A 20,563-nucleotide genomic window follows, 5' to 3' on the forward strand; every position below is an offset into this window, starting at 1 on the left:
AATAAGCTGGAAAATAACTTATTAATATTTTATTTTTCTCAAAATTTATTAAAACAACGAAAAACAAATCTTACAAATAAAAAATTTGAATGAGAATAAAATTGAAAAAAATATAATTTCATAAATTATCTCAAATAAAAATAAATAATAATCAAAATAATAGAGATCAGATCTAAAAAATAAAAAAAAATAAAAAAAAATAAAGAAATTAAAATAATAATAATTAACATTGCATAAATTATTTCAAATAAAATAAGTAACAATTAAAAGAATGAGAACCAAATTTGTTAGATAAACAACTTTAAGTAAAAAATGATAAGGAAAAATCAAATAGCAATTATAAAAATGAGGACCAAAGTTAATACAAAAATTAAAATTTTAAAAGATGAAATTGAAAAACAAATATTCAAAACAAAATATATAAGGCAATCAAAGTTGAGGACCAAAATTGATATAATTAGCAAATAATGACATTTTTAAATTTTTCACAACTTCCAAAAAAGTGTTTTCTGCCCAAATTTTTCAGAAAAACATTTTTCTTAAAACCAAGCCAAATTTTTTCTTTGACTAGAAAGTGTTTTCTGTTAAATAACTTTTCTAATGCCAAATAAACACAAAAAAGTTTAGAAATTGATTTTCCAGAAAACAAATACAGTTAAAAGAAAAAACACTTTCTTGAAAACCAAACAAATTTTTTTTTTTTACTGAAAAATATTTTCTATTAACCAACTTTTCTAATAACAAATAAATACAAAAAAATTTAAAAAGTGATTTTCCAGAAACTAACTTTTCAGAAAATAGATATGGCCTAACTTATATAAAAAAAAGCCATGTCCTATAAGGAGGTGCGCGTTCATTTTGTGACAGTTCAAACCACAGTTCCTTAATGTCATGTTTTTTTATAATTAGTTTAGGTTCTTTTAGTTTTAATTGTCTTTAGATTCAGTGTGTAATTTAATTTTCTATGTTGATTTCACGTCTTACGCGCTAGGGTGCTTCTTTTAGTCAGGGTACGCACTAGGGTGTAGGCAATCCATGCGAGCTGCAAATGCAACTATATCTTCGAAAGTCAGCTAAGAAAATTAAAATGCTGGCGTAAACTTATGCTATATGCGCATGAATGCTTGCATTAGCTGCTATATATATCCATTTTCTAGTCGGATTTTCATTTCAACAAAACACGATCTTTTACCCTTTTTCTTTGTGTGTAGGTGTCACATTATATATTTTTATTGGATTTGTAATTTTGTGAGCAAGAGTTAAAAGCATCATATTTATGAGAACTTGTGTTCATAATGACTGGCGGTGGAAGAGATAAGGACAGATCGAGATGGCAACAGGCGAGTCATTTTCAAGCCAAGGAATATGTCGAAATTTCCCCAGCCCCCCCTTGATCCTCCCCAGGATTTTCTCCTGGCTGGATTTCAAACGTAGAAGACGTGTTGATGAGGCCACCACATCATCGTTATCCAATATCGTTAATCCCCATCTAACAGCAGGTTTTGTCAATCTGTTCGTCTGTGATCTCATCCTTCTAATTTGTTGCCAACTTTATCCTAAAAGGATTATGAGGTCGTTATATACGCGTAGAAATTTGGGTAATTTCTACGCATTACAGCCGATGTGTTCTTAATTTGGGTAAAAACTCTCCAAATTTCTACACATTACCACAAGCATGTGATTATCGAGAGAATAATTGATATAGGAAAAGAAGAAGAAGAAGAAGAAGAGTTGATGCTTGGGAATGAAATTAGGAGGGACTCGTATATTGGATTTAAGAACCATTTCCTTAATTTGTGGTTTTCTATCTTTTTTTCCCTCTAAATTGCAATAAGAAAAATGTAATAAGAAGTTTAAAGTATGATCTGACTACATCTATATATATATTGACTGATTTGTAATAGTAAGAGTCAAATTGGATGTCTTGAAATAAGTTTATCTTGTGTGTGTCTATTTATGTAAAAACTTGTGTTGAAACAATGCATTTGTAACAATCACGGCAAATTGGTTTCTAGAATTAGTTTTCTCTTACTTCATTTCGCCCCCTTGGGACTGCCAAAAAAAATCGATAATAAATACATTCAAGGCATTTTTTAGCTTTTTCCCTGAAAAAAATAGGCATGACAAGGTGTAAAGCAAGTGATGTTAATGTTGCATGAAACAAGGAAATTACTCGTAACTGGTTCTCTTCTTTTTTTTTTTTTTTTCTTTTTTCCTGTAGAACGATGTTTATTTTACAAATTGATATATCATGATGATTTATAAAAATCTTGTGCATTATGGGATCACTTTCATTACAGTTAATTGCGAGATGTTAGTGCATTACAAATTGGTGGAAAAAATGTCAAGTCTACTCCACTAATATTCAGCTGTAGGGTACTTGGGCCGAAAGTCGAGAGAGATTGATAGGGGACCTCGAACGAAAGTTTGAACTTTAAACAGTGTATGATAAAGAAGGGAGACGTCCCAACAAAAAGGTCTCCTTCAAATTCTAGTGAGAAACTAGATACTTGACCGGCATCGTGTTGTCAATAGAATTATCTTTTTAAATATATCAAAAATAATATAAAGACGCTACTAATTTGTTTTTTAACATAAAAGATCAACAATGGATTAGAAATCTAATGTATATGAGAATATATTCTTTTTAAATACTAAGATAATGACATATCAGAAAATATTATTTTATTTTTTAAATATTAAAATAATGACATGTCAAAATCGATTCAACCAATCATGGCTAACTTGTAAAGCTTATAACCAGCGTCATGAGAAGCGATAATCCCGTCAAAAGTAAAGCAAAAAAAAAAATAGAAAGTTCAATTTTTAATAAGCAAAATATTGAAAGAACTTTTTTTAAAAAAATCAATTAAAAAAAAAAAACCAACTTGAGTCAACCCGAAAACACATGCTAAAATCCATGAATATAGTCGTGAGAATGGGATGGCTAACATAAGGCACTTTGAAAGCATTAGAAATCCTATATCTAAACCAACTCATTATTAAATGACAAAATCAAATAAGAAACCATTTTAATAAAATATGATTTAATCTAGGTTAATCAAAACAAACCTATAACTAAGATCATGAGATCAAAAATAATTTAATAGAAAGCAAAAATAAAAAAAAATTATGAAGCTCTCAACCAACCAAACCTATGGTTCAAGTCATGAAAACGAGATTACTTCTTTAGAAAGGAAATTGAAAAAACATACAAAGCCCATATCTCAACCATCATTATTGAATAATAAAATTGAAAATAAATAATAATCGAGTCATCCAAGTTAACCCAACAACGTGCAACTCAAGTCATAAGACTAAGATAACTTAATAAAAAAAAATCACAAAGTTCAATTCCCAACAACTAAACTTGCAAACATAAGTTATGATAATAGGACTACCCTGTAAAAAGAAATTATGAAGTCCAACTCTAAACGGACTTGTTTATTAAAGAACAAAATAATAAAAGAAACAATTTAAAAATACAAAAAAAAAAACCAAAGGCAGTACGGGTTGATTCGACAAACCTATTATCCAAGTCATGAGACCAGAATAACATAATAGAAAGCAAGTAAAAAAATTACAAATCTCAATTCGCAACCAATTAAATGTTAAAAGCCAAAATTTAAAAGTAAATTAATATTTTTTACAAAAAAAAAGATGCAAAAACAAAGAAAGGAGAAAAAAAAGAAGAAGAAAAAACAAGATAAATGATGAAAGTCAATTCCTAATCAACCTAAAGTTGAATGATGAATTAAAAAAAAAAATTAACTTAAATCAACTCAAGTTAACGTATCAAACTTGCAACTCGAGTCATAAGATTATAATAACCCCATAAAAATAAATAAATAAATTATGAAGTTTCAATTTTCAAAAATATTTAGTGTTGAAAGTTGAAATCGAAAAAGAAAAACAATCTAAACCCACGAGTTTGGTATATAACTCAACATAAAAGGACTAAAAATAATATAAAGCACAATTTCTAAAATAATCCAATATTAAAGGATATAATTGAAAAAAAATAATTTAAATATTTTAATAATAATAATATTGTTGAAAAGTAATATTGAAACAAAAAAACAACTAAATAAGAAGAAAAGAGGAAAAACACAAAACATTATTTCTATGTGAGCGTGCATGGCTATAGTGAATTAATTGTACCTTTAGTTTTTTTGTTAATAAAAAGTTGAAATTAAAATAAAAAACTAAATGCATGAGATATAACTTAATATAAATTTTTTTTACAATGCATAATCTTAAACTGGAGGATATATTATATATATATATATATATATATATATATATATATATATATATATATATATATATAAAAGACTATGTTGTTTAAGGGTTACATTTTTTTAAAAAAAAACAACTAAATAAAAAAAGCAAAAACCATATAAATAATGTTTTTGAGAGTACAACTATGAAGTAATCAACTCCTTTAAGTATTTTTGTTTAGTGAAGGTTTAATTATTTTTGTTAATTCGAATGTTGAAATGAAAAATAAAAACTAAATGTATAAAATCGATAAATAACTCATAAAAAAAAAACATAAAAATTATAAAGTATAATTTTGAAATAATTTAATGTTAAAGAATAAAGTAAAAAATAAAAAATTATAACACTGAAGTGTGAAATCTTTTTATTTAGAAAAGAAGTAAAAAAAAAAACCCAAAATACTACTCCAAGTGCAGACAAACCAGAGAGGAGAGAACTGAAGATGGGGTGAAGAAGACCCATTCTCATCCTTACGAGCTCTATTGAACCCCACCAGAAATCCGTTGACATGATTGGCAGCCAATCAGAACACCGAAAATAGGATGATTCCTTACAAACTCAACCAATTAAAATTCAGATAAGGAATTGTTGAGGTCCAAAAGTGCAAATAGCTTTCAACGTGGAGAACTCCTCAAGAGTGCATCCAAAACAAATAAAGAAAGCCCACTGCTGCTAATCGGACCGCAAAAGCGCTCCTTGCGGGTCACCCTATATACTCGAATTATCGAGCCACTGTAAGGTACAGCAACTCAGAAAAACACATCAACAAAAAGTAATAATTAAAAGACAAGTCCCAGAGACCCAATAATTTCTGGGAATCCTTTTGCTCGATTCTCAAAGCTTTTATCGATTTGATTTTCTCGCTCTCCCTTGTTTTTGGCTTCAAATTTTTGTTTCTTGAATAAAAGACAACAGCCTCATGATTTGTAACAAAAGTTCGGCCATCGCTGTTGTGGCAAAACTGCTAGAGCCTGTGATAGTTGTATAAAAAAGCGTGCTAGATGGTACTGTGCAGCTGATGATGCATTCTTTGCCAAGCCTGTGACTCTTCAGTCCACTCTGCGAACCCATTAGCGCGTAGACATGAAAGGGTTCGCTTAAAGACTGCATCACTTAAATCTTTGGACCTATGTTCAAAGGAGAATTCTGTGCCATCATGGCATGGAGGGTTCACTAGAAAAGCCAGGACACCAAGACATGGCAAGCCAGTGTCTCCATCAAAAATTGCAGAAACGATAAGGAATATTCCAATTCCACTCGTACCAGAAGTGGGTTCAGATGAAATATCGCATGAAGATAATGAAGAGGAGCATCTACTTTATAGGGTTCCAATCTTTGACCCTTTTGTTGCCGATTTATGTGCTTCAACAAACATCTCAAATGAAGCGCCAGCTGGTGGTAATGATTGTAATGATCAAAGAGTTGCTGATTCTAATGGAGTTGAATCAAAGATTTGATAGGTGCTATTGAAAGGAGAGATGTTGAGAGCTTGCCTGGATTTCTTCCATCTGATATGGATCTTGCAGAGTTTGCAGCTGATATGGAGAGTTTGCTTGCAGGCGGTCTTGAAAATGAGTCTTTTTGGGATGGAAGAGCTGGGACTTATGGATTGTAAAGAAGAAAAGGAGTTCGAGGTGAAGGGGTTTCCATTGTGGAACGGAAAGGTGAAGGTTGAAGATGAAGAGAATGCAGGCGTGGAAAGAAAAGCTGTTAGGAAATGTCATGCTGGTATTGAGACTGACACGGCAAAAGGCCCGTTTTTTGAGTTGAGCTTTGACTTTAACTCTCCTGCAACTTGTGGAGAGGAAGATGAGAAGGTAGGGATTTGAAGAGGGAGACTTGAAGGACACCAGGGGAGAATATGAAGATGATGATGGTGCAAAGAGGAAGATACTGCTGAGTCTGGATTATGAGGCTGTCATGACTGCTTGGGCAAGCCAAGGGTCTCCTTGGACCAATGGTAACAGGCCAGATTTCGACCCTGATGAATGTTGGCCTGACTGCATGGTAGGTTTTTTTTTTTCCATTGCTGGTAATTTGTTTTATTTTTAACCACTAGAATACTAAAATAGAATATCGCGATTCAACATCGGTGTGTGTTTTGTACATTATTTAATTACAAATTCTGTAGTTACTTCTCATTTCCTTTTTCTGGACAAATAAAAAAGGGAGAATATATTGTTTTGGAGAAATTGTTAGATGAATTCGGCTTTACCTAATGAAATAATCATATTACGGGACACAATCGTTTTTCTCTGTTCTCTTTAACCAAAAAAGAAAAAGTTTTTTCTTATTCTATTATCACGGTTTTTCTCTGTTTATTTGAAAGTTCATGGTGTAAATTTGTATGATCATTCAGTCCGTAGTCTACGAGTGGCGAACCGAATTTGCCTGATAATTTAGTGGTTTCAATGTCTCGTTTATCTGCCGTTTTCTCTGACTTGCTTGCGTAATGTGATTTGAACTTTGAACCACTTGATGAGTTGATGATTGACTGCAATTGTAATATCGTCACTTCCAGGGTGTTTGTGGAGCCCAACTTCATCATCCTTATGGAGATATGATCAGTGGACTAGGGGCACACCCTGCAATGGTGGATGGAGGGCGAGAGGCAAGAGTATCCAGGTATAGAGAGAAGCGGAGAACAAGACTGTTCTCCAAGAAAATAAGATACGAGGTCAGGAAATTGAATGCAGAGAAGAGGCCCAGGATGAAAGGGAGATTTGTTAAGAGGACAACCTTAGCTGGAAAATAAACACGGACTGCTCTACCGAGGTTCCAGTTTGCTTGCACCGAGCGGTGCGGTCGACGCTGATATGCACATTACATAGGACTTCTGATTGAGGGTCTTCGCAGATTTAATAAATAATTAGTTTTTGTGCTCTAGTAACTTTGTATAGGAACCCTTCCTTCCTGCTAACTTTTGCTGCGCAGAGGAAAAATTTTTCATGTGGATTTTTTCAGTCATTATGAGAACTTTTCTCGAGTTGATATCCACGTCAGGATGGCCACCTTTGTTGTTCATCATGGATGTCGATTTTCGAAATGCTAGTCTCTTTTCTCAAAAAACTTTTAAAATCTACTCTCTAGCCCTTACTGGTTTACAGTCTGAGCATCCACAGAGGTATTTTTTTCATTGAAAAAATTATATAATTGGCATGTTTGACTTTTTTTAACAATGAAAATGTATCTTGGAAGTATTAGACTGAACTCTGCAGGCCCATGTGCTTGAACCGGCCCACACGTCCTTAATTTCATGTTTTCTTCGCTTAAAATTATTTCTTTATTCAGAATATGACTCTGGTCGTGTGCGTGTGAATTCTTCTTCGATTTATTTCGTTTTCTCGAAGAGGAACTTCTTTTTTCTTTTTCTTTTTATTCGAGGAAATCTACTCTCTGAAAAATATATTTTATAAATACAGATGAGTAAGTAAAATTATAATTATTTCAAGTTTTTATAAAAAATATATGCTCTGACTCTAACTTCAAACCTATGAACATCTTAAACCCTCTACCACCCTATTATACTTTTTAAAAACTTGTCTTTTAATTATTACTTTTTGGTTTCCAAACCAATTTGTGGGAAATAGATGGGATACTTTACGTTATTTCGACACGCAAGCAGCCTCATGAAATTCGTTTTCAAATACTTCTTGACGTTGAATTTTGAAAGGGACTAGAGTGAGATTGGCTCGTGTATCAAGGTGGTGTCTGGCACCAAGATCTAACTATACTTTTAAAAATATTTTAAATTCTTTTTAGATTTAAATTAATATTTTATATTTTTAAATCTTTTTAATATATTAATATTAAAAATAAATTTCTAAAAATAAAAAAATTATTTTAATATATTTTTTAAAAAAAGAAAATTAAAAAAACAACTCCTCAATCCTCTCGATGATGCACACGTAGGTATACCTTCGGCATGTGCGCTTGGCCTACATGGCCTACATACAGACAGACAGAGAGAGACTTGGTGCTCGGTTGTTTTAAGGGTAGCATCTTTGCAGTACAAAATATGACTCGTCATAAGTTAATGTATGGTCCCCTACACTCTGGCATCCTTTTTTACTCAACAGTGAAAGGCAATTATAATATATATATATATATATATATAGAACAAGGACCCAGTCACCTCCTTCGTGCTAGGGAACGTCTGACAATTAATTGCTATGTTTTTAATTATACTAATTTAAATCTCAAATAAAGATTTATTTTTCAATTAGTTACTCTTTCAAATTGTGATTGTGTATCCTAACAATTTTTTGCGCGTGAATTGTGTCATAATTCGTATTTTATGTTTGAAAAGATAAATTGATAAAAAACAAATTACCTAAAGATTGACTTCATTCGAGACTTAAATTGACATAATTAGAGATGCCAAGAGTAATTGGAAACTTATTTTGTTCTGTAAAGGACAAATTTAACTCTCTTTTTCCAGATTAACCATGTATGCTTGCTATATTTTTTCTCGTCTGTTAAATCACACATAAGTTAAGACTATCCAGATAGCTGGCATGTGTTGCGTTGTTGGACAAGTTGATTTATTTTTAATGTAAAAACAATTATACAAGTATTGTTGATGTATTTTTTCAATACAAAAATTAAGTTTAATCATACACTAGAAAATATGTTACATATTTGATGACATCTTTTTTAACTATTTATATGACGATATATTGAATAAATATTTTAAAAATATATTAAAACTATGACATGTTGATCACTCTATTCAAATTAATCTTAGAAGAAATTATGAATCCCAAATAAAAAAAATACTCAATTAGAAAAGATTTAAGAAATAAAAAATTCAATTAAGGTCAATATGTTAAATTTGCAATTCATATCATGAGATTAGAATAATCTCATAGAAAACAGATAAAAAAAATTATGAAATTCAATTTTCAACCAACTAAATATTGAATGATAAAAAAAAATTAAGCAAAAAAAATATAATAACTCGGGTTCACTTGTTAAACTTGCAATATGAGTCACGAGATTATGATAAATTTATAAAAAACAAATAATTAAAAAATTTATGAAGTCCCACTTTTAACAAAATCTAATATTAAAGGTTAAAAAGTAAAAAAAAATTACTGAATTCATGAGATGAAGTCTAATTTTTTTTTAACTAAATATTAAAGGATAAAAAAAAAATAAAGGGACTGAGCTAATCCTTTCAAGACGGTCCTTCAATTTTCTTTTTAGAGGGTTGCGTTGATTCATCCATGAGCGCAACCTTTTATTTCATTTTTATATTTTTATAAACACAACCACTTAAAGTGTGTTATTTTCACTAATTTATTTTAAAATACTCTATAAAAAATACAAAATTTTCGTCAGCTTTTGCCTCAAAAGACAACAAACCTTGCTTAAGATTGTCAGGCATCAACTTCATCAACCACTTTTTCTGCAAAAATATCAGATACAATAAAATCAATCTCGAAGGTTTCCAGATAACCACCGAATACAGTAATAGAATCTGTCTCTATACAAACTTGTACAAATTTGCTTCAGGTCACTACAATTAATTAAGATTTTAATTTTGCCTTTGATTAGACGAATGCCACATTTAACAGCCACGAAAGAAAGAATCAGAGAAGAAAAAACGCTTGTTATGGGATGTTAATTTCAAGGTTGTGATTAGACCAACAACATTCTCTTCGTCAATTATTATCTGGAAAGGCCACCTAACACCCAGGCTGTAAAAAGTAGATGAGTTCTGGGGACCATGGATTCTATCGATTAAAGGGCAAACTCGTGTCATATCATGTCAATCCACTCTGTTGGCACTTGGCGTGATCATCGATAGCCTAATCCCTAGATAGCTGCAATTGTTTCACTTTCATCTGGTAGTAAAATTTTCGAGCAGTCGGTACCCTGAGGTTATGAAATGGTCCTTGCCTTTATATCTGCAATTCTTTGTTAAAGGAGGAACAAATATGTTTTGAACCTCGAATTCAATAAACCAGTGAGGAAAAACTGTGTAAAAGATAGATTATGACTAAAAAAACCGGAGTCAAAGTAGAACATTAATGCAACCGATCTTCGCAATTAAAGATAGAATACAATCATTGGGAATTAATAAATACACAATAACGCTCCACTAATCCTCTTTCTTTTTAACAAAATTAAGAAGCCGAAACAATCAGAGCACCAAGCATTGATCTCCACTGGTTCGGACAGTAGCAAACAGTTCGACGAGGATATATATTAGCACTCACCAAATGTCGACGAACGTCAAACCTACCAAGCTCTTCTCCAAAAGTTTGTCTCGCACTGACATAGAGGATAGACTGAGCGCCCCTACAAGATGTCTACGCTTTTTCCCCGAGCTTGAAGGGAAAAGTGCAATCGAGTCCCAGGCAATAGATGGTCTTGGGAAACAGTGGTCCTTTAAGCTATCCGTTGGCAAAGGTGGAATCCCTCATAAAACTGTTATCACGGGACAGTGGCCTTGAATATGTGAAGTAGAAAGGTGTCAAGATGGGTGATATCGTAACTATATTACTGCAATATAATGAAGTTGATGAAGTGCAATGCAGCATTACAGTGTCCAGAAAGGTTTTCAATGTTTTGGCTTATTTGCCAAAACATTCTCTTAGATAGCTACCTCAAGCTGAAGCCATGATATTTTAAAAACAATTACTGCCAATGTAATAATTCTATCAATGCTACGAATTCGACAAAGCTACTTCCATTGAAAAAAGATGAACTTCTGCTTTAAATTTTTTTTGCTGCTGTAATGTTAAGAAACTTGCTATTGTTTGCTGAAAAAAGACTGACGCTGCTGCTGGAAAGGTTTGTAAATGCTGCTGCCAAGGCTGAACTGACTTGTCTCTACGGCTACTGCTGTGACTGTCACTGGCTGCTACTTCTCGGAACGTGGCTAGATTAAGAAAAACGGAGGCTGGACAGCTGCTGGTAAGTTCACTGCTGCTGCCACGCGCTGCAGCGGTCACGGAGGGAGAGGGCAGGTGTGAAAAACAAATCAAAGCCGCTGCTGTCAAAAAGGACCTGATACGGAGGCTGATTGTTTCTAAGGAGCTGCTGCTATTACTGTCAATATTAATGCAGTTAATTTGTTTATTTGTTTTGTCATAACCCAATTTTTGAACAAATAATTCAAAGTTCATGGATGAAATTATCAAATTTGAGAGTAAATTGATCAGAAATTGAAGAATTAATAAGTTGGGAAATTTATTTAAATTTTGGATTAGTTTAATTAATGAAATTAGAAGAATTAATAAGTTTCAAGACTTAATTAAACTTTGATTTAATTAATTAAATAAATTCAGGGACTTAATTGAAATTTATCCAAAAAGGGCAAAATTGAAAGAAATGTTTTAATTGCTCAGGGGTCCAATTGCAAAATTTCCAATGTTCGGGGGTCAAACTGAAACTGTCCATGGGTTACTTGAAAACGTTGTGGTTCCTGGTGGAGTCCGTTGCTGCCGAAACGCTGTCGTGGCTGGTGGACCAACCGTGTGATCTTCTTATCCCGATTCAACCGGAGACCTGAAAATCTGCAACAAATTCAATCGTGGAACGAGTCCTTTGCACACGATCTCGTTCGTGGAGGATACAGTCCTGCAAAGGTAGGACTGATTAGAGGCAAGCTTGGGAAATCTCTATAAATGAGAGACTAAAAACCATATAGAAAAAAAAAAAAAAAGAAGATACGAAAGAGAAACCCAGAATTCCCAGAAAGCAAACAGAGCAATCAAAAACAGAACCAAAAATACACAGAACCCAGAAACAGAGCAAATCACAGTACAGAAACAGAGATAAAAACCCAAAAAAAAAGCGATACAGAGAAAGGGAAAAGGCGAGAGGAGAGTCACTAGATCGGCCGATGGTTTTCGTCCCTACAAGAAAAGGAACATCAGTATACCTAGATAATTGATCCCGCAATTACTAGTCACTCCGCAGACGCCCCTGCACAAAAGCTAAAACACTCAAAACAAAACACAGCAAGCCGGCATCATCTTTTCAGCGTTAAACTAGAGGGAACAATAGGAGAGGATCACCACCAACGTTGCAAGTATCTCCGGTTGCCAGAAGCAGGTATGATTTCGTCCTTTTTTTTGTTTTGTTTTTTGCATCTTCGTTTCAAGGAAATAATTTAAGTGTTATAAGAACACTGTGAAGGTAATTTAATTACCTTCACCAGCGTTCGTGCACGCGTGAACAAGTCACGCGTGCCTTTCAGTTTTTGTGCCGGGTCACTGGCTTGGGCCAGTGACCCAAGCCGATCCGGCTGGGCTTGGCCCAGCCCCTGTGGGCTGAGCTGGGCCCAGCCACCAATGTACATATGCTGGGCTGGGTCTAGCCCAGCCCAGCCCCAAAAAGATTATATATGCTGGGCTGGGTCTACCGCGGCCCAGCCGTAAAAAAAAAAAAACAGAAAAATAAAAAAGAGGCAGAGAAAAATAAAAAATAAAAAAATGTGTATGCATAAATAAAAATAATGTAAGTTTATTGATTTATTCACTAACGCCAGAGTTAGGAATAAAAATACCGGTTTAAATTTATATTATTTTTATTCGTTTATTCAATTTTATTTAGCTAGAAAAAAATAAGAAATATGTGCATAAAAAAAAATGTATTATTATTTATTTATTCACTTGCGCCAGAGTCGGGAATAAAAAATAATAATACTGATGTAAATTTATTTTTATAGCTACGTAATATTTACCAACGCCAGAGTTGGAAATATTCGTAGTTAAATATTCACTGGCGCCAGAGTCAGGAATATTATAAGCAAATTTTCATAACATAAATTAATAAAACATTTAGCAATTTAAGACGAAACCAGCAATGCAGCCTGCCTCAGGCAGGACGTTTAAGGGGTGATAATATCTTCCCTTTTACGTAACCAGTCCCGAACCATAGAATCTCTGTTGACCAGTTAGGGTTCCTAGTGACCATAATACTAGGTGGCGACTCCTTAAACAAGAATATCCACATTAAAGAACAGGATGCCAGAAATCCATTCTTTCCAAATATTTAAAATTAATTTTTAAGGCCGCCGCAATGTCGGGTGCGACATGTTTCAAAAATATTTTAAAAAAAATTAAAAAAGTTCCTGATACGGAGGCTGATTGTTTCTAAGGAGCTGCTGCTATTACTGTCAATATTAATGCAGTTAATTTGTTTATTTGTTTCAAAAATATTTTTAAAAAAATTCAATTTGTTTTTTAATTTTTTTTTTAATTTTAAATTAATATGTTTTTAGTTTTTTCAAATTATTTTAATGTGCTGATTTTAAAAATAATTTTTTAAAAATAAAAACAATATTATTAGCATGCATTTTGACACAAAAAATTATTTAAAAAACAATCGCAACCACTCTACCGAACACGCTCTCAAGTTACTGTTGTGCTCGTCTACTGTTGCCGAAAACACTGCTGTGTTTTCAACTTCAAATCAAAGATAGAAGACAATGTTATTCTCAGAAATACAAAGAAATTGTTTAAAAACCCATACAAAAATGCAACCATGAGAGAGCTAATGTTAAACCCAAAAATAGCATTTTTTGCCTCTAAAATATGATTTCAAAAAACTAATGAAAAAAAATCAAAACATTAAAATTAAACTTGAGATACTAAATCTAAAAATAAATAACTTAAAACAGCCTATATGTTTATGCAACATGAATTTAAAATTAGTTTTCTAAACTCATTTTATGCATGAACAAGCTTAACAAGTTATATCTAGAACAACTACTCTTTTCTTTTTTTTTCTTTCCTTTTTTTATCTAAGATTGAGGAGTATTTATAAGGCTTTGCTAGGGTTTCGAGAGTTTTTGAATTCATTTCTGATCTCTTGATCTTGAAAGAAGTATTGTAAGCCTTTGATAAAGACTCATTAAGAAGGCTTTGCATGTGAATAAACAAAAAATAGGTCAGTTTGTGCATGATAGTTGCGTTGTCAAGGCTGACTAGTTGTCCACTTCCAAGTCTTCGTAAGAGTAATTATGACATCATAGTCACCTGAATTCACCTGAAGTTTGTAGTGGGGATGTACACCTTCTAGTTGAATCCAACCTTGTTCAATTTAGATGTTTTTAGCTTTATATTCATACGTTTGAAGTTACCAACTCGATCAACCAAAACTGTCAGAACTGAATAGGTTGCCTATTTTCAAAACCTCATTGGAGAAATTTTAACGTCGTCATCTCCTAAGACCACCTGAAAATGGTAGAAGCAAGGTATACATTTCATTTGAATCCAACATGTTTTAAGTTGGAGGTCTGTAACTTCACATTCATGTTTTTAAAGTTATCAACTTAATCAACCAAAACTGTCAAAAACAAAGGTTAATCGATCGAACAACGAGTCACTCACCTTCTCTTATTTAAGTCTAAATGACGCATCGTTTAGGGTTTTGAATTGGGATTGAAAAATTTCAATTAAGCCCCTATTCTTCTAATTTATCTTAATGTCACCTATAATCGCCTTTAAATTTTTAATTTCATGCAATTTCATCTCCACAAACCCAATCATAAGCCCCTGAGTTGTCCTTTTTTTCTTTTTAGTCCTTGGTTCTAAATTTATGCATTTTGACCCTTAATTGACCAACAAACTTTTAATTTTTTCAATATGACCCTTGATTTGGTGAATTTCAAACCTATATTCACGTGCGTTTTCCATTTGATCATTTGTTTTTTATATCTTCAATAAAGTCTTTAATTGCCCATTAAACTTAAATATTTATGCAATTAAGCCTTTTTTTTTACCAAATTAACTCGTAAAAATTGCAATTCGACCCCGATCTTCAATTTCTACCAATCAAAGCTAAAATTGACTTTAAAAAATAATTTTTCTTGCAATTAAGCCCTCAATAAATTAAAATAAACCTTGACAAATTCTAATTGAGTCCTTAAACATTCAATTTTAAAATTTTCTCCTTAAATTGAATTTTCTTTGCTAATAGGGTCTTTATTAGTCAAAAATATGTTGTCAAACTTTTTATTTTTATAAATTTGATTTTTCTCAACAAGTCTTCAACAATTTTCTATGTATTCTGGTATAATTTTCTCACCGATATATATTTTTTATTTTCTTTCAATTGTTTTTCTCAATTTTTTCCTGATTTTTTGTTTATATGGGCCAAAAAATGAGTATAAACAAAAATTAAGAAATTAAATTAAAAAAGCTGCAGCCATTAGGGTAATTAAGGGAATGGTTGAAAACTGCCAAGTAGAATTACGTACAATCAGTTAAAAGTTTACTCTTTACTCATTTATAGGCCAGCCAGCCAGCCAGCCAGCCAGCTATGGCTTAAGGAAAATATTTTAATCGATACTCCTTGACTGTGAGAGTGAAAGGAGTCACGGTCCTGCAACAAATTAATTGATGGGGGCAGAAATGAGTGGCGCTGTGTCCACCTGGAGCATTATAGCCAATACATGCGATGAGACTTGGAAACAATCCCCTAGATTCTTTCACGAAGAGCAGCTGTCTGAACCCTTACAGAACCACCACATTACGTGGAGTGAATTCACGACCAAATACATGCACAATGGACATGATATTGTATGTCCACCATTATTTATCATCCATAGGTAGCTAATATTTATTAATTTCTCTAAAAAAAGTACAAGGTTAATCAAAAGGAAAATAATGGTACGTCGGTACTGGAAAGATTAATTAATAAGCAAAGCTCATATAAAGATTTTTTAATGAGCAGAGAGCATTCAATACTGAAGTCTGACCACAAAACAAAAGGATGGAGACACATTCGAGATGAAATATTTTGTTGATTTCATTTAAGCAATCCGAATTAACAAAAGGTAAAATTATATATCCCTAATATTGTATGTGCCTTTTCTTCTAAGTTTTTCATGATTTTTCTTAAATAAGAATAAATTATTCCTACAATATATTTATGCTAGTAAAAGAAGTTCAAATAATCATAAAACCTCATCGCTGTCCGTTTGAGTCGTCAAAATTGCTTCGCCATGCGTGATCTCATGAAGCTAAGGTAGCACACCTGCATGCCTCAAGTCAATATTCTACGTACAGGTCCCATCTTTAACTTGTACTACTCTGAAACCAAACCAAGAGTCAGATCCAAACGGACATCACTGTCATCACCTTGTCCATTAAATTTGAAGAACCTGTCCGGTTCTACCTGACTCCACGAAGAACCCTCCACTGTTTCAACAGAAAATATGCTATCCTCATCTTTTATATAACTACCCCCATTTCCCAAATGACCCAACCTTGAATCACGCACCGGTTGAAATCCCCACTCACCCGGGTTGACCCTGCTCGTTGGTTCAGACTGTGAATTGGGCCTGGTGGCAATGGACCGCTTGAACCGGGTCTGGTTCTTGGATTTGGTTAGTTCGGGGGAGTCTTGGTCCCTGGGCACGTGGCGTATGTCGTAGGTGTTGAGAGAAGAGATCAAGTGTGGTGCTGGAACTTCAGAAGAGGAAGGCAGTGACACGATGGGTGACCCTTTGAGCACCGCATCAACGGCTGCTTGGCATTGGGTCCAATTACCTGAACAAAGCATGCCTACTGAACCATGGACCGGATTCACTATCCGGCCACACGCCTCATATAGCAATGACCTAAATATAGCTGCATGCAAAGCCAATAACAAAATCAGACCTAAAATTTGCTAGAAAAATATGTATACAAAACCAGATGGAATGGTAATTTATACCTGGGCGGAGTTTTGGGGGGCCGGCTTCAATGAGATTGACGAGGCCAGCACGACCATAGAACTTGGCCAAGAATAAAGTGGCATTGGCTTGAGAATCAGGGGTTTTGATCCATTGAAGGCAAGGTCTAATGGTGCAGTTATCACTGCAACCTTTACGGAGGACCCTGCAGCCATTGCAGCTCATTCTCATGGTTATTAATGTTTCTGATTTACAGAGAGGAGGGGTTTATTGAACGGAGATGGAGAGAGAGGGATGGGTAAGGGGGGGATGAAGGGAAGTATTTAAGGGCAAAGGGTTGGTGGGATGCAAAAGGCGCAGTGGTTTCCGAAGGAGTGGTGTTTTGGGATTAAACTAGATTTGCTGAAAACCAGGGGTTTTGTTCCTAATCTTTTCTTGTTTAGGAAGGGTGCTTTCCTTGGAAAAGCCTCTGATTCTCCAGTCGTTTTCCTTGGTTAGTATTTTGCCCTACATGCATAAACTTTATTACAGATGTACCACTATACACTTTTTAGCATTTAAATTTATGGAAAGCACAATATTCAATCACTCTATAAAAAAATAAAATATTAATTATTAATTAATGAGTGTTTTCACCCACCAAAGAATAAAAAGATGGTACAAAGTCTTCTTTAAATATTGGAGCTGACTCCCATTATATATTTTTATACTAAAAAAAAGGCTTGAATAGACAAATATAAAATAATTTTAACATTCAAATTTTTCTACGGTGGATTTAGGTTATTTTTGATAGTGTGGTTGTGGGTAAATTTTAATTGAACCATAAAATTTATGTTTGGTTATGGTTGAAATTGTGTTTGATTTTGATTTGATTCACTAAGAATTGAGGTTGAATCTCAGTTTTTAAAAAAGCAAGATAAATCAGCTGCAAACTTATCACATTATTTTCTAAATCCATCGACAAAAACACATACAGTGAAGATAACAGAGAAAAAAATAATTGGAATAACAAACTTCCAGAATAACTCCTTTTCTCATACCACCAGCAATGATTCATTACCTCAATAATTATTCATCTTAAAAATCATTGAAAAAATTATCTTGCAACGCTTTATGGACCGGGTAAATTCATCATCTCTCTCCTGAGAATTCCAGAGCTTTGTCTTCTCCAACCATCTCCTCTCCTCTCCTGTCAAAATTAATTTTCCTTCCTTTCTTTTGCTCGATAAGTTTCTCCAATTTATTGTAGATCTATTTAAAAAGGTATTTTGATTAAGTGATGTTTATTGCTTACACAATGAACATCTTTTTCATTCCTTTATTCTTTAAAATTAAAACTTGATCCTACTTCTCTTTGTTTTGTCGTTGCAGAATAAAAAAGGATTCAACTACAGTTTTTTTTATTGTGTCTCACAATATCATATATGTTGTCTTAGAATCTATTTACAGATCTGTGTTGTATTTGGAGGCACGTACAACAATAAGAGGACCCTGGAAACTGGTCTGGGAACAAAAAGAGAAGGTGTTGTGAAGTAGATAACATGGTTTTTTTTTTTTTTTTTTTTTTACAAATCTTTAACTAAAAACTTATTTAATTACACATAAATTAAAGTTTGGGTGTTGTTGATTGTTGTTATTTATAATATTGTGCACTTTTAATGTTGTGAAGTAGGTTAATTAACCATGTACACTACTAGGTTTTCATGCCAACAATGTATATGATTATAATGACATCAATGATACTATATAATTACATTAAAAGAAGATCACATGATAACGTAATATTTATAGTATTTGATCACAATTTCAATTTTATTCCCAATTATTTTTTATTGATGTTGTTGCACGCTCATAAATTCATGGATAACATAGACTTTTTTGGATAGATTTTGTATATGATAAGATTGTAAATAGTATAATGAAACAATAAAAAAAAACTTTTTTATGAAGTATTATTTATTTATGATGTAATAATAATTAAATTTATAATATTATAATTAAAAACCATTAATATTAAATATATTTTTTATAGTCATTTTATTACCCAAACTTAATTTACAAAGTATTTTTAACAAAACAAATTAATTTTTTTTATTAAACTTTAATTTTAACTAAACATATATTTTATCAAACCAATACCAACTAAAAATAATTTTTATAAAATTATAATAACAAAATTTATCATAATATTAAACAAATACACCGTTAACTTTCGTTCCACTTCGCAGTTCCATCTTGTGGAGAAGGCAGTAGTTTGAGGAAAAGACGAATGGAGAAGCAGAAATGGGCGGAGAAGACGCACAAATTGGAACGAGGCACGTGTAGAGCACAAGCTCGGACATAATAATTCGTGCGGATCGCCACGTCTTATTATTTGTTTAAAAGAAATTATGGCTGCTTGCAAACTCAAAAGCTCCCCGGTTTTCAGGGGTCCGTACATGGAAGCAAGATAAAAATAAAAAAGGTTTGTGCTGGTACTGTGGGCGCCTTGTGCGAAACACCAGTGGTTTCAGAAATAGAAATGAATATTTGTAGTGTAGTTATGATTTTTTAAAAAATATTTTTAATATTAATATATTAAAATAATTTAAAAATATTAAAATATATTAATTTAAAACAAATAAAAAAAATTTAATTTTTTTTAAAAATCTTTTGAGACGTAAAAACAAACAAGAGGTATGATAGGATTTACATCATATTATTTACTCAATTTTTTTATTCAGTTTTATTTATGTTTAGAAAATCATATGTTATCTAAAGATTTTTCATTTTCATTTAGAAAATATGGACATTTTTCACTTTAGAAAAAATGATTTTTTTATTCTTTTATTTTTACTTTTTTACATTTTCAGTTGCGTCTGAACTTCCATGGACAACGATATAAAATCTTAAACATTTGAAATGATGAATAAAATGCCAAAATCGACACATTGAGATTTTTGCTACCTTGAATATTGGGGACGTTAATTAATTGATGATATCTTTATGTTGCAACCTTTAACAAAACGAGGAAGAAGGCTTAGAGTTGTTTGTGTGAATAAATTATAATTAGAAAATGGTAGGGTCAATAAATATTTTTAAACATGCGTGGATAATTTCACATCCATTAGATTTAATTAATGTTCAGAGTGCATTACTGACCAGTAAATATATATTTTACTGGATGGTTTTTTTTCCCCGTTTTTTCCAAAAGATTGAAATCCTCGAACCTGAATCTCTATGAGCAACACTGTAAGGGAATATATGTCAATTGGTGCACCCATTGTAATATATATACCTTGTAAGAAACGAGAGAAAAAAAATTAGAAAAAAGCCTTGAAAAACCACAAAACAATGACACACAAGAAATAAAACGTTAAATTAAAGTACTCTTAATTATGAGTTATGAAATTTTCTTATTATTAGTTTTTTCAAACTTTGATCTAAGCGGCCAGACAATATACATGCGACATTGATTAATAATAGATGACAATGTTCTAAAAACGAAAGAACAAATAGCTGGAACCAAGACTTTCTTGTCTGATAATGTACCAAAAGAACTGCAGAAGAAGTTGGAAATTGAAGTGCATACATAAATAAAATTAAAATAATCGAGTCAATTGATACATTTGTTGAGATCAAGCACCAATTTGGTGGTTGGTCGGT

General features: G+C 32.4%; 1 protein-coding gene and 1 pseudogene across 1 annotated transcript; one reads left to right on the plus strand and one right to left on the minus strand.

Annotated features, from left to right (window-relative positions):
* Positions 1–5,200: 5,200 nt before the first annotated feature.
* On the plus strand, positions 5,201–7,377 carry LOC118039926 (zinc finger protein CONSTANS-LIKE 6-like; annotated as a pseudogene).
* Positions 7,378–16,099: 8,722 nt separating this feature from the next.
* On the minus strand, positions 16,100–17,192 carry LOC118039925 (LOB domain-containing protein 42). Its single transcript, XM_035046759.2, has 2 exons — positions 16,960–17,192; positions 16,100–16,874 (listed from the first exon to the last, which is right to left on the minus strand). The coding sequence occupies exons 1-2, from the start codon at positions 17,147–17,149 to the stop codon at positions 16,330–16,332; spliced, it is 735 nt and encodes a 244-aa protein (XP_034902650.1). The 5' UTR covers positions 17,150–17,192; the 3' UTR covers positions 16,100–16,329.
* Positions 17,193–20,563: the final 3,371 nt, after the last annotated feature.

This window comes from Populus alba, chromosome 8, assembly GCF_005239225.2.
Source record: "Populus alba chromosome 8, ASM523922v2, whole genome shotgun sequence".
Lineage (NCBI taxonomy): Eukaryota > Viridiplantae > Streptophyta > Magnoliopsida > Malpighiales > Salicaceae > Populus > Populus alba.

Bases quoted from the DNA above. Each gene is read 5' to 3' on its own strand.
- LOC118039925 (XM_035046759.2), bottom strand. From the start codon at position 17,149: ATGAGAATGAGCTGCAATGGCTGCAGGGTCCTCCGTAAAGGTTGCAGT. The intron at 16,875-16,959 runs GTATAAATTACC...CTTTGCATGCAG, and splicing joins CCCCCCAAAACTCCGCCCAG to CTATATTTAGGTCATTGCTA.